Source organism: Lytechinus variegatus, chromosome 17, assembly GCF_018143015.1.
Source record: "Lytechinus variegatus isolate NC3 chromosome 17, Lvar_3.0, whole genome shotgun sequence".
NCBI lineage: Eukaryota > Metazoa > Echinodermata > Echinoidea > Temnopleuroida > Toxopneustidae > Lytechinus > Lytechinus variegatus.
This window is the reverse complement of record NC_054756.1, coordinates 22,475,467-22,490,832: the sequence shown is the minus strand read 5'-3', so window position 1 is coordinate 22,490,832 and position 15,366 is coordinate 22,475,467. Positions and strand designations below refer to the sequence as shown.

Here is a 15,366-nt window from a genome sequence, read left to right as displayed (position 1 = left end):
TGAGGTAAAAGAAGGAGAGAGATCATGAAAAGTGAGCGATATAGGAAAACGACCTGGTGGTGGTAGTAAGCAAGAGATCTGGATGATAGGCCTTGGGAAAGAAGTGAACTTTAGGCAAGAGCTGAAAATGGGAAAGGGAGAGGGAATGGCCAGTAAGGAGGAAGAGATTGTGAGAGAAAAGAGAGCGACTCGAGGGTACGGTAATCAAGAAAGGAAAGGGAATGAGAAAAGAGGGAGGGGGGGGGGCAAGAATGGAAAGCTCTCCCCAAAGGTATAATGGGACCAGGGTCTGGGAAATTTGACAAGCCAAAAAAAGAGAGGTTATCACCCCTAATATAAGGTCATTCAGTCGACCAAAATAAATTTGATAAGCAAAAAAAAAATGTTAGCACCCCAAAAGTATAGGTCATCTCGTCCAAAATAATGTTTTATTTCGATTTTGAATGATGCATTTCTTTCTATCATAAAAGACAAAAAAAAATTGAAAGCTCTACCCAAAGGTATGGGACCAGGGGCTGGAAAATTTGACAAGTAAAAAAAAAGGTTGTCACCCCAAATGTAAGGTCATATTGACCAAAAGAAATTTGTTAAGCAAAAAAAATGTTAGCACCCAAAAAGTAAGGTCATCTCGTCCAAAATACACGTTTTATTTCGATTTTGAAAGATGTATTTCTATATAAAAAAAATTAAAATAGTAGGGGGACATTTGACATTGTGCCCCCTACTGTTGGGTAGGGGGACGCGTCCCCCTTCGAATTTCCGCCCGTGGTGGGGGATGCAATAGTAGACGCACCAACAAAACGACTCCAACAGATCGAAGGTATGCATAACGTGAAAGCTTTAAAGAGGAAGTTTGCCCTGAAGAAAGGTTAGTTGTGAAAATAGAAGAAAAAATCATATAAATATTGGTGACGGGTTGAGGAAAATCCATTAAAGATAGAGAAAGTTTTTAGAATTTTAAGTTTTGGATTTGTGACGTCATGAACGAGCCGCTGCCCCATATGTTATGTAATATAAACTGCATAAATTGATTTCAAATTTTTAATGGTACGCGATGACTTATTTTTGTTTTCTTTTTAGCAACGGGAGTGAAATGATTTGTTCATTAATATACTGAAGGTCAAGGAAAACCCCTTTCAATTATCTGAGAAAATGACATTTCATAGATTTTTACCATACGATTTGTAGTCCAGGGTTGCTCGCATATGACGTCACAAATCAAGTGATTAAAATTTCATTATTTTTTCTGCTATTTTTTAAAATGAACTTTTTGTAAGGGTGAACTTCCCCTTTAATCGGTCAGGGGTTGGTTTCGCCTGTAAGACTGTGGCAAAAAAAAGAAAGTGTGTAAACAGGAGGTATAAGTAAGATGTTATATCAGTGAGGCAGACAAAGACTAAAGACATGGAGGAAGGCCTCTATTAGAAAAAAACAATTGACGGAACCAAAGGAAATTTGGTGAGCAAGGAGAACGTCAAAAAGGAGTTTTAAAATTCGTACACGAAAGAAGGCAAGCTCCCAGTTTTTTTTTCAATGGGTGTTAAGTGGGGAATTTAACCCTCCCCGTTTATCTCTTCCTCCCCCCCCCCCCCTTCTCTCTCTCTCTCTTTCTCACACAAACACCCATCCCCACACAAACATGATGTGTATGATACCTCTCACTCTCTCACTCTTTCGTATCATGCATGATTAATTTGTCCTCCCCCAAAAAAAATAGTAATAATAATAAATAATAATAACAATAATAATAATAATAAAATAATACATAAACAAATAAATTGATGAAAATACATGAATAAATGAATTAAACTAGCTTTCTACATGAATCTCCTTGGTAATATCTCACTCTAGTTTTTAATCCATGCATTTTACACCATTTACATGTACATAGACATTAAAAATTAGCAATAAACATCACTTTCAAATTCATTTTTTATTCATAGTATACAATTACACATTTTGTCTATTTACAAAAATTTAACCCGAATCATATCAAATTCTACATGTACTTCTATAAAGGGAGTTGGCTTATACAAACAGCATTTAAGCATAATATGCAAATGCTAATGCTATCACTAGAAAAATCACTGAAATGAGCATAAACATAATGCACAAAGGCAATCAGACACCAGTCCGTTCAAAGTAGTCTCCACTCCTCTATAATACCTTATCTCAAAACTTGCCATCCCCTTACCCTTGTTGTCCCTCCTTTTACTCTTGCTTTGCTTACATCTATTTTTCTGCATTGCTTATTCAACTTCTCGGATAGTAAAATATGCCATTCAATGCTCTACAAGCATTTTTAAAATACCAGTACAGGCGACCGCACACCTTACGATTGGTCTGCGACCCGATTTCAGAATAAAATGTAGCAGAATTTGATGCTAATATTGAGACTTGGAATATCTTACTCACTGTGTAATGTTCTAAATCATCGTATAAATACCTATGTTCAAATTTGTGACTATGCTATCATCCTTCTAAAAGCGAATTTAATATCTAGTCATAATGACGTCATACAGTCGTATGATTGGCTATGATTTGAAACTAATTTGGCCTTTACTCCAAAATAAAGGCTTGCAATCTTTCAAAATGGTTATATTACTTTTTTTTCAATTACTTTCAACCTCAAAAAATATAATATGTTTCATTCACATTTTCAGAAAATGAGCAAAATGCAATTTGTTCCAAAATCAGATCGCGAACAGTCGTAAGGTGTGCAGTGGTGGCCTTACTACACGTTTATACACAGATCCTCTTAGTACAACCTTGTAAACAATTCATTAGAGACAGATTAACTTTGTCTGTCACAGAGCAAATGCAATTTCCCTTTTCAAGAGGCACCTACATCTCATCTACATGTACCGTAACAAATTGCAAATCATAATTAGTTGCGAGACATTGATTGATTTGGGGTGATTTATTGATTTTACAAGCTTGTTAACATTCACAGCGGAATTGAGTTTGACACAGTGCAAATTGCAATTTCCTGTTTTCAACAAGCACCTACATTAACCAATTGTAAACCATTATTAATGATAAAATGTTGATTGACTAATAATCGACTTACCCTGAATGTGGATTCCTATGCAGCCCCTGTGTGGCTACTGGCTAAATTTTCAGATAGTCCAACACACTATTCATGTGAGTACAAACTTATAATAATTCACACAACCAGGGACAGATCCAGGATTTCCAAATTTTCCAAATTGCTAAATTGTGTAAATCAACAGGGATTAATTTTCCTGGTATCGGATCGCAATTTGCTCTGGATAGCATACTTTTACAAAGGACTGTACTTTACATTGTTGAAAGCTTTTCTCTTGACCACAAATGCTATCCAAATTTGTAAAGCAAAATAATTCCCTGATCAACGACGTATTCCCATTAAAAAAAAAAATGTTGCAACTCTCAAAAGGAAAATGCCCCCATCCCCCCCTGGATCCGACATTGCACATGATCTCCTATTGAGCTATCCCCTGCTCAACGAATATATTTCTTCTACGCACAGACAGACTCTCTTAAAAGTTTGGAGACTACTGTCTTTCCTCGTAACATCTAAAGCTTATCAGTCCTTTTCAATCTCCATACTTAATAGCAGTTTTCTCAAAAAGCTTTACGTGTATCATTCTGTACAGCACTTTGCTTGCTAATGTTGTTTCTCCAAAGTCAAAAATAAGGGATGCTAATTAACTTCCCTGTTACAAGTAAGTTTGAGGCCTACTCAAGATTTTTAGGATCAGTGCTTGCACAATAAAGACAAGAGGATGCATTATCACCCACTGTAAATATTTATTATTTAAAATAAACACCATTGATACTAATGTAATGACTTGTTCATTGATGGAATAAGCACCAAATGTCACCAACTATCAAGGGGAAAAAATGGCAAGAAAAGAGTGATTTTCGAGCCTTGGCTCTTTTGCAAAGTGATACAAGACACTCACAGTATACCACCTAAGCAACTTGCAAGTCAAATGGTTTTAAAAGATTATATTAACAGTCCTTAGCAGTACAAGGCTCGGTCCAAAATATACATTTTTCCACGTACATTTATTAACGCAACCTCTTGAGTTTGTGGCATAACCTCTGAAGAAAAACTGTGTCTTGCCCTTTCCTTGATTACCGTAGCGATTCCACAAAGACGTTCATTTGAGTGGTGTTTGACGACAGTACCACCAAAGTCCAAGGAAGATAGGTATAGGGTAAAATGATTTCCTCATGCTCTGATCATGCACTAATATCCATTCAAATATTTGCATCTTTCTCATTCCTCATGATTCCTCAACAACACTTTGGGGTAGAAGTCATTTGACAGTTGAGAAAAGGTCTTTAATAACAATAAAGAAAAGAGATTTTCTCTCAGACATTTCTTCTTGCTCATTCCTTGCAAACCACCGCAACAGTCTTGTGCAGAAGTCTCACGTTTGCTCTGATCTTACTGTACTTAGCCATCTTCGAGGTTACAAAGTGGGGAAAGAATGTAACACATTCCCTCTCCGGAAATGTCCATCTTTTCTTGCTCATTCTTTGTTGACCACGACATCAGTTTTCCGCAACAGTCGCAGTTCATTCTGTTCGTGCTTGATCCGAAGTTTGAGGATTTGCTCATGAAGGTCGATTCTGTAGGCAATGAAAATGCAAAAGAATAAAAAAAATAGAAATAACATGAATAGAATAATTTCATGACTAAAAATCACAGGCAGACGTTTAGATGGGTTCCCCCAGGATATCAAATTTTGATAGTTTACGGAAGTAAAACCATAAAAGTTTTCTTTGTACAATGATGATGATCATACAGGTTTTTAATGATTCCAAACATCATCAAAATATAATTTAACTTACGTTTTATAAATCTTTAGATACCGAAACATACTATTTGACAAATTATATGCATAAATTAGAGATATAATTTACCAAAATGTTTATAAGGGTCAGAAAACAACAGATACGAGTCCAGTTATGGATGGCCTGACGTGTTGGAATCTTTATTGATTCAATTATTTTACTATTTCAAAACGGATGGAATTGTGGCATTTTGACAACAGTTTTTATAGTTTCTTTGTATTTCAATTATCATTGAATGATCTATTTCACTTGTTTTGCGATGTAATTTCAACTTCTATGATTGATAATGAAATATTATTTTCAAATTCGAGGCACTTTTGCATGGCATAGTCTACCCACGTGATGCCACTACGTCATTAGGAAAGAAGTTATGACAGCTTCGGAGGTGTCATGAATACCGGGTATTTAGTGAGGTTGTTGACTTGTTGTACCGGATCTTGGTAAAGAGGGCTTCGTGAAACGGTTTGCGGGCAAGTAGCTCACTATCTCCAATTTATTTCAAGAAGTTAGACTTATGACTGTGTTGAGAAACGGGCCCCAGGGTCCCGTTTCATAAAGCATGTTATGATAACAAAATTGCAATAACAGTTTAAAGCTACTGAAATCCTGCAATTTGATTGGTTGATTCAAAATTTGTCTTTATGCAACAGGACCCTGTACACCAGGGGAGCATTTCATCAACATTTCTGTCCGACAATTTGTCAGATCTGACAACACTTCCCTTGATGTTCATTGGCTGAGAAGCACTGTTGCTATGGTAACTGTCAGGATAAAATGGGACTTGTCAGATAAAATGTCCGACAAGTCCTTTTGTGAAACGCTCCCCAGAAAACAGAAAACGGTGAATATGAAAACATGCATTTAACCATTTAAACAATGAACAGAGACCATGCTTTTTTCTTAACTTGCCCCTTCCCTTTGAAACAAGCTACCCCCTCAAGTATATAATGCAAAGTCTATACTGCTTGCTTACCGATGTTCTTTATTTTCTATTCCCATCCTTTCCAGCTTCAATTCATTCAGTCTCACTAAAGCTCGACCTGTAAAGGAAAAATGAAACAAAAAAGTACTAAGACACATTTTTTATATATCTTTAGTTCATTATCAACTTACTAATTATTAAAGGGACAGTTGAGCAACGAATTGATAGGGGTTGGACATGTTGTGTGAATTACACTAGAGAGACAGGTTTCTTTAATGAAAATAATGACATGAAGCTATGATTTGCATTATTTTTGTGAACTGATTCCATAAGATAAAATACATCCAAGTAATCAGGGCATGCAGCGATTCAATGCCATAGATGGGGTGCTCTTTTGATTAGCCTTCATTTGCTCTCTTTGGTGTGGGATATTTTGGGGGCCCTTTTTTCAATTATCCAAATTGATGATATTAATATGCCCTACACAAGAAATTGGCCTATGAAATTTCAGGAATAAATATACAGAGTATCAAGTGCTAGATTTCATGGTATAATAATAATGATAATAACTGTTATTTATATGCGCTATGCAGAAATCGTATCACAGCGCTTACAATTGTCAAAAATAAAATATAAATCTTAAGTAACACACAAAAAAGTATGGAATTGTATACATCAAATTGCATCATCTGAAAGGACAAGTCCACCCTAACAAAAACTTGGTTTGAATATAAAGAGAAAAATTTAACAAGCATAACACTGAAAATTTCATCAAAATCGGATGTAAAATAAGAAAGTTATGACATTTTAAAGTTTCGCTTCATTTCACAAAACAGTTATATGGGCAATTCCACAGGTTGGTGGACATGAGCTTAAAAATTCAAATTCAATATTTTCTTGAATTTTTTAATACTTTAAGTCCTTCATACATGATAGTTTCAGGAACAAGAAATAAAAAGTTTATTTTCATATGTATACTTTGGAAAAAAATGGTCAAAAGTTGTGTCTTCCATTTTGTACCAAAATACAAGAAAAATAGTGAAAAATGAAATATGCCTTATTACCATTTTGTTATTGCAACAACATACCACTTTATATATTTCTGAAGTTTAGAAGGGTCAAATTACTTAAAATACACAACAGCTTTTCAAGTAAATTTGTAGTACTCATTCAAAACTGAATATTGCAACCTGTTGAGGTGATGTAACGTGAGTAACCGAAAAAAATGACTTTGTTTTCTGAGAGAAAAATTCTTCACAGTTAATTGGTGGGATTTTAAATTCTCTTCCTTCAAACAATCTTTGACACAGTGATGACTATCAAAATCATTAAAAAGTACAATTTTTTTATAAAAATGATGAAGAAAAACTGTAACGTGAGTAACTTTGTAACGTGAGTAACCATCATGTAATGTGAGTAACCAGTAAAAATTATTCAGTTAGGTAACATTTTCTGTGGGATGTCAAGTTTTAAGTCTCATGGTGAGTTGTGAAGTTATTTTTGATTAATTAAAAGCAAAATGAGGGTACACCTCTTTGATGTGACTCTTTGTTCATCAAAATATCAGTAGTCATACAATCATACAAAAAAATGAATAATAGTAGAAGTATTCACAATGCGAGAGTGCATTAGTAAGGCTTGGTTTTGATTAACCAAACTTCCGAGTGTTCGAAGAGTGTTCGAACAACACATTGAATGCCCTTTATACCTGTAACCCTATCTAGACCGGGGTATTTTGGGAGTTGATATGGCCCGGGGGGGGGGGGGTGGGGGCCTCCCAGGCCCTTCTTGAGATCTCGGCCATTGGCCGCACGATCACGCCGAAAATTTGCGTGCAGGTTGTCTTGGGCATAATCTACAATACTATACAGTAATTCATTTCATGCAAATTGGTACTAAGCGATTATGCTAATTTATGCATAATTAGTAAGCGAAATCATACTTTCCCTCCTACACCCTAATAAAGCTCCAATTGTTCCAATTTTTGGTATAAAATCTCTTTTTGATGTTCCTAGCAATGAATTTTACACACATTATTGAATTTTTAATGACATGTGTGTTGTTAACCATACATGGACAAAATGTAACGTGAGTAACCGTAACGTGAGTAACCACACTATCTGCACCCCAAGTAAAAACCATGTGTTCTTTATTTTTTTAATTATATACAAAGTTTGTCTCCCTAATATACTTCTTTGAAATGGATATAATCAACTTTCATAAAAGCCTTGCATGAGGAGACTTTTCACTTATGTCGACTTTTCATTTAATGCATGTCCAAATCATGTAACGTGAGTAACCGACACATTCCAAAGATTTGCCAGGAGCATAATAAAATTTCCCAAGTTTTGTTTTTATACAAAGGATAGTCAGACTGTGTACTTTGTTGTGATAAGAAGATGTTTAGTTCCTATCAATAATAATGGAGTTACAGGTCCAAGTATGAGTCAAGGTGTCTCCAAATGTAACGTGAGTAACCGTGGAATAGCCCATATGCACATCTCGGTCGGTATGCAAATGAGGGAACTGATGACATCACTCACTCACTCTTTCTTTTGTATTCTATTATATGAAATATTCTGATGTTCTCGTCATTGTCATGTGAAATGAAGTTTGAATTTCAATAGTTATTTGCAAAGAAATGGTACCTGACAGTAGTTGCTGAAACCCACTTTTCAAAATAATAAACTTCATTATTTTGATCCACTGAGTTAATGTGATATGAATATTCACAAACATGGTTACGGAGTGACGCAAAATAGACATGCATATTTTAGGAAAAAACATATTGCTCAAACTCTGTGAATTTTAAATTGCTATCATAATTCTGATTTATTGATTGGATTCTATGATTTGAGTGTTGATAGCAAAATTTGATCCAGATTTGAAATAGAGCCAATATAAATTTTTGAAAAATGTCCACTATTGCTTGGAATTGCCCTGAACATTCTCAACTGCGCCAGATGAGGCCTGGTGATTCATAGATTCATAGAAACTACAAAAATGATAATTATCTATAGACATCCAGCAAGTAATCTACATGTTGAAAATATTTTGAACAAATTTGCATTTTAGATGTTGACGTTGCCGCCAATCAATAGTTGTGGTTGATCAGATCAATCGCAACTCTTTGTAAGACTGGATGCTGGCCGAATACTTCATTGTTACCTGATATATCATGCTCTAGGAAGAGCGAGTAGTACCGTTCAAAATAATCTCTGTGCTTTCTCTGAAGCCAGGATCGAACATCGGTGGCTGTCCATAGGTACACAGACTTCTTCACTCTGCTCGATTTCTGCAGAATGGTGATAAAATACAAAAAAAGACAAAAATATTTATGTAAACTGTATTTGATATTAACAGTTGAGATTGAGCGAGGCTCTAATAGGGGCAATTATATGAAATATGAACATCGGACTCGGACCCTGCATATGCTTCATGAAACTTTCTGTGTCTGACTTCTTTTTGTTCAAAGGACCATGACTTGGTCAGTATATGAAGTGAATTAAAGCTTGTGTATAGTTTTGGTAAATCCACCAAAATGCACCTATCACTATTCCAATTCATTGCTAGCTAATATGAATGGATATGCCCTATAACAGTTATGATGTGGAGGATATGAAATGAAAATGTGTTTTAGAGGATAAATTTTGCGATTTTACATGGAAATTTAACTTGATCGGGTCACCCGATCAAATTAAAATATCTGTGTGTTTTTGTCTTTCAATTAAATCCTATTCCAAATCATGGAATGGGCTGAAACTTTCAAGATATGTTCTTTGTCTGTAACTTTTGGATATCTAATCACTAAATTTATAAGATAAGTGCTTGAATGCCCATTTTTTAAATTTGAAACAAGCATCGCCGAGAGAGGGCGCTATATATCCAAGATTTGAATATTTGAAATTTTCTCAGAGAAGTGCAGTTGGAAAAATATCTAACGGTCTCTACGCTTCAGTTAGACTGTCATATTAGATGATATTCGATTATCAATCACATTATTGACACTTTACCAAAGCTATACACAGGCTTTAAGACTGGAGAAAAATGGGGGTCGGACATACAAAAAGGTTGATCATTTTATGACATTGCCCATAAGCGCTATTCAAAGTTTAAACTGCTGGTACAAAGACAACAGACTGCAAACTGAACTTGCCTGGCTACACCAAAAGCTTTAAGTTTAGTGTCTGTTTCGTCATTGGTTCCGCTAGACTAAGAAGTCTTGTCTTGCTAACAATAATTACATAGGCCTACATGTCATGAATCTAAAAGGAGCAAAAATGACAAGCTGGTACTGTATCACATGTTCTTCTTAAAGGATAAGTCCACCCCAATAAAAACTTGGTTTGAATAAAAGGAGAAAAATCCAACAAACACAACACTGAAAATTTCATCAAAATCGGTTGTAAAATAAGAAATTTTTGATATTTCAAAATTTTGCTTAATTTCACAAACTGCTTATATGCACATTATAGTCGGTATGCAAATGAGCAGACACAGATAGATGACGTCATCCACTCACTATTTGTTTTGTATTTCACTCTATGTATTATGAAAAATTCTAATTTTCTCATTGTCATGTGAACCAAAATTGTATTCCTCCCTGAACATGTGCAATTACCATTATTTTAACAATTTGTGGTTAAATCAAGTTTGTCCAAATTGTCAAATCTGTTTATATTGAAATATTGTATAATTCAAAGAATAAAAAAACAAAAGAAATATAGTATGTGACATCGATTCTCTCAATCTCTTATTTGCACTTCAATGAGTTGTGCATATAATTGTTTTGTGAAAAATAAGCAAGACTTAAAAGATCATAACTTTCTCATTTTACATCCGATTTTGAATGTGCATAGGCTATAATTGTTTTGTGAAAAATAAGCAAGACTTAAATAAAAGATCATAACTTTCTCATTTTACATCCGATTTTGATGAAATTTTCAGTGTTTAAGTTTAACTACCAAATTTCATTTGATTTTTCTCTAGGCCTAGGTATCCATTGTAATCAACAATTTTAAGGGTTGGACTTGACTTTTAATGTTTTTAAACATGTAATTATTAATCCTGAATCCTAAATGTTTGTCATAATTTTGAATTCTAGATCCAACATTTTCCAGCATTTTTATACACAGTCACAGATGGAGATGACTCAGAATAAAAATTTTTGAAGTCCATGATAACATTAGATTTATAGCCTACTTACATAACCTTGGCTTGGTCATTGAATGAGTGCTACTAGCTACTTACGGTACTTAGTTAAAAAAAAACCTCTGAAAAAGCAGATACCATAATACATGACAGTCTAGCCAACGACAGTTCAGCAGAGCCAGCACCACCTTATTGAACTGAGTGAATGAAGAGGTTCTTGGTTTAGATCTAACGTCAGTAGCAGAGCCCCAGTCAGTCAGTGCAGTGCAGTGCATCCCCGCCCGGCGCGGCGGCGAGGAGGCACCGCATATTCCCGATCCCGTTCGCATTCTGCAAATTATTTTTTCCGTCAACTTCCTCCTTACCTTATTCAGTCCTCCGCCATGTTCTTTGCTGGTTCTACTATCTAGGGAACCATTTGACAGTCCGAGTTTCACTTTAGCACTGATGTCGGACCTACCCCCGTATCGTGGGTTGCTCATTTTAAAGTTAACAATTGCATTTAACCACCCAAAATGAAAATCAAGACAAGTCCGTGTCCACAATTCTATTTTTTGTGTGTCTATGGAGCGCCAGCTATGTGTGAAATATCTTGCATTCCATAGAACCTTCTTCTTCATTTTTTTTTTGGGGGGGGCAAGCAGTTATGGATCTAATAATTTTGTCACTTATGATATCAATGCTATTTATCCATATTTTTATCATTTCGTTTCTGATCTGACTATCTCATTACAGATCTAAATTGCATTTTTTTTCATTATTTTCTTCACTCACTTTTCGTAGGCCTAATTAAATCAAGTATTCTTTACTTTCCCATTCATTTTCATTTGTCCGTTCTATATGATTATCTTTTGTTACGTTCAGCTTGTGTTTCGTTAAGCTTCAGGTCATTATACGTATTACTTCCCTACTCGGCAGTGCTTCTCAACCAAAAAAATCAGGAGGACTCTTTTATATAGTGGCTACGTGTATTTCAAACTGATTGACAATAATATAGGATTTTAGACACTTCCATTATGAATGATGCATGAATTTCAAGGGCAAATCTGTGCAAATAATCGTAAGAAATACAAAAAATGGATCTCCGTTTTGGCAAACTATTATTTTCCTATGCATAAAAAAGAGCGAAGAGGGGGTGAAGCTGTTAGAAGCATTACATCGCAGGATATCATAATTTGAGCTAGTTAAATAAATAAATCATATCACCTCTCGATCCCCCCCCCCCCCCCCCCTCTCTACCCCTGCCTACATCAGTGAAGGTGCGGATGGGGTTGATTTTTGTGAAACGTGAATTTTGCATAGGCCTTTTGAAAGAAAACGAATCAAATTATATTTTTCAGTTTAAGTTTTAACCAGTACACATTTGATGCCAAAATTGAAATAAAACCAAATGATGATTGCGTATACATGGCATGGTTTGATTCTTCCTCTTGCCCTGATTGGGGAGGGGGGATGAGTACTCCCCCCCCATTGAAGAAATGCACCTGGCTCCTGTGACACAAAGGTTAGCAATTGTTCTATTTTTGACGCCAGGGGGTGTTCGGCGTCCATTTTGTCAAACTTACAGTACACTAAAATGGAATTAATATAGACCTATTAAACGATCATTTCAGTGTACTACTACTTAGTGGACTAGACTATACAGTTCAGCGACAAATCAAAGTCAAGATTAACACTCCATTAATTTGCACAAATTATTTTCCAAGTGTAACAGCCAGCTATAGGCAGATTCCCCCTCCCTTATACTAACAGAAACTCACTCATAATAAATTAAGTTTTACTATGTTGTATACTGTTACTGTTATTAAAATATTTCATACATCTGTTAAAGGTCAATCCACCCCAGGAAAATGCTGACTTGAATAAAATCAAACCAGCATAGTACTGACAATTTCATCAAAATCGGATGTAAAATATTTTTTTTTTTTACATTTTAAAGTTTTGCTTATTTTTCACAACAGTGATATGCACAAGTAGGTGAGTCAGTCGATAATATCCATCACGCACTATTTCTTTTGTTTGTTTTTTGCATTGTTCGAATTATACAATATTTCATTTATTATAGATTTGACAATAAGGACCAACTTGACTGAAACATATGGTATTAAACAATGCTAATGCCATATGTTCAGGGAGGAATTAATAGTTGTATCACTTGACAATGAGGAAAAAAATTATTTTACATCCGATTTTGATGAAAGTTTTTAGGGTTTTGCTTGTTGGATTTTTCTCTTTTTATTCAAATCAACTTATTGTTGGGGTGGACTTGTCTTTTAATGTGCTTGTATTCATATTGTTCAGCTTGTGTATCATGTATTTTGTTCCATAAATGGAGGATATTTTTAAGTATGGATTTGATTTGATTTTATTTATTTCTGCATTCACATCAATATCAGAATACAAAATACATATATACAATATTTACAAAGGTAATACATGACAAAATAATAGAATTACAAAATACATATATACAATATTTACAAAGGTAATACATAACAAAATAATAGTCGCATAGTATAAATATTGTAAATAAATATTAACAAAAAAAAGATGTGTTATATATTTTTTCAAAACAAGGTTATAAATGAATGCAGGAGACCGCCATCGTGAGCGATTAGGCTTGATGATGATGGAGGCCTCATAAAAGGTACGTAATAGTTCTTCATTGATCAAGTGGGTGCTGTGCAGGTGTAGGTGCAGGTGCGGCAGAGAGCAGTTGAGATATTAAGTTTAAGAGGGGGCTGCGTAAGATGTAATAATGTTACGTTTAATATTAGCTTTCAAGGAGTAGATTGTTGAACATGATTTGATATTGTCTGGAAGATTGTTCCAAATATCGGGACCGTAATGTCGAATGGATTTGTGGGTTATTAATAATTTGGGGTTAGTGAGGTGGAGGTTTCCAGATATGCGGGTTGGGTAGGAATGGACAGACCTGTTGAATCTAAACATATTATTAAAAGACTGAGGAAGTTGATTATTAAAATACTTAAACATAAATATAGCAATTTGAATCTTATTAATATCAAAGATTTTTAATGTTTTGAGTTTGTGAAACAATGGGTCAGTATGAGCCAAGTAATGTGAGCCTGTACACATACGGATAGCTCTTTTTTGTAGTTTAAATATAGAGTTTAGTTTAGAAGAGCCACAGTTTGCCCAAACGATATTACAGTATGATATATATGGAAGAACTAACGAATTGTATAATAAGAATAAAGTTTTATGAGGAAGAAGGAATTTTAACTTTGAAATGATTCCAATATTTTTTGAAACGCACATTGTAACATGGTGTATGTGTTGGTTCCAAGACAGAAATTCATCCATAATTACACCCAAAAATTTTGAATTGGTTTTCTGTTCTAAAGGCGTACCGTCAATGTTAATGTAAATCGGTGTGTTGATATTATGAGATTGATGTCTGAAATACATAAAATGAGTCTTTTTTGTATTTAAAGAAAGTTTGTTGGCCTTAAACCAGTTAGACACCTTGTAAATTTCACGATTTACTACATAGTTTAATGAATTAAGGTCTTGATGAGAATAAAATATGTTTGTATCGTCAGCAAATAAGACAAATGACAAAATAGAGGAGGTTTTTATAATATCATTAATATAGAGTAAAAATAAAAGAGGACCTAAAATCGAACCCTGTGGAACACCACATTGAACTAAAAGAGAATCAGAGTCATTATTATTAAAAGTGACATATTGCCTTCGATTATTCAAGTAATCTTTGAACCATAAGAGAGATTGGCCTCGTATTCCATAATGATTGAGTTTGGAGAGTAAAATATCGTGGTTAAGAGTATCAAATGCTTTACTTAAATCACAAAAAATACCAATTACGTGTTCTTTATTTGCTATGGCATTACTTATTTTGTCATAAATTTGAAGTAAAGCCGAGTCTGTTGAATAATATTTCCTAAAACCATATTGATTCGAATTTAGAATATTGTGTTTATTGATAAATTTGTAAAGTCTTGTGTATACTACTTTTTCTAGAATTTTTGATATTGTTGGAAGTAAAGAGATGGGACGGTAATTACTTATTTCGTGAGGATTGTCTTTCTTAAAAATTGGATTGACTTTAGCTATCTTAAATAAATCTGGGAAAACGCCTTGAGATAAGGAGTTATTAAATATGTGAGCCAAGGGGCTAGCAAGAGGGTGAATTATTTGCTTAAGTAAAAACATACTGATGCCATCAGACCCAGAAGATCTAGAACTGTGAAAGGTACGGGCAATGTTGACAATTTCAGAAGGGTTCGTTGGGGTTAGAAAAAGAGACTCCTGATTTGGATCTGACAGATAATCTGCAAAATGTGCATTGGGAGTATTTATTTTATTTGCTAATTCGGGTCCGATATTCGTAAAAAAAGAATTGAATGAGTTTGCATAAAGACTGGGATGAAGTATTTTAGATCCATTGAGAGTAATGTTAT

The 15,366-nt window shown here is 34.5% G+C and overlaps 1 protein-coding gene across 1 annotated transcript; it reads right to left on the bottom strand.

The window, feature by feature from the left end:
• Positions 1-2,650: 2,650 nt before the first annotated feature.
• Positions 2,651-11,486, bottom strand: LOC121430943 (protein aveugle-like). The gene is made up of 4 exons (XM_041628379.1): positions 11,287-11,486; positions 8,939-9,065; positions 5,822-5,888; positions 2,651-4,623 (listed from the first exon to the last, which is right to left on the bottom strand). Exons 1-4 carry the CDS (start codon positions 11,401-11,403, stop codon positions 4,524-4,526), a joined length of 411 nt encoding a protein of 136 aa, XP_041484313.1. The 5' UTR covers positions 11,404-11,486; the 3' UTR covers positions 2,651-4,523.
• Between the last annotated feature and the right edge of the window lie 3,880 nt (positions 11,487-15,366).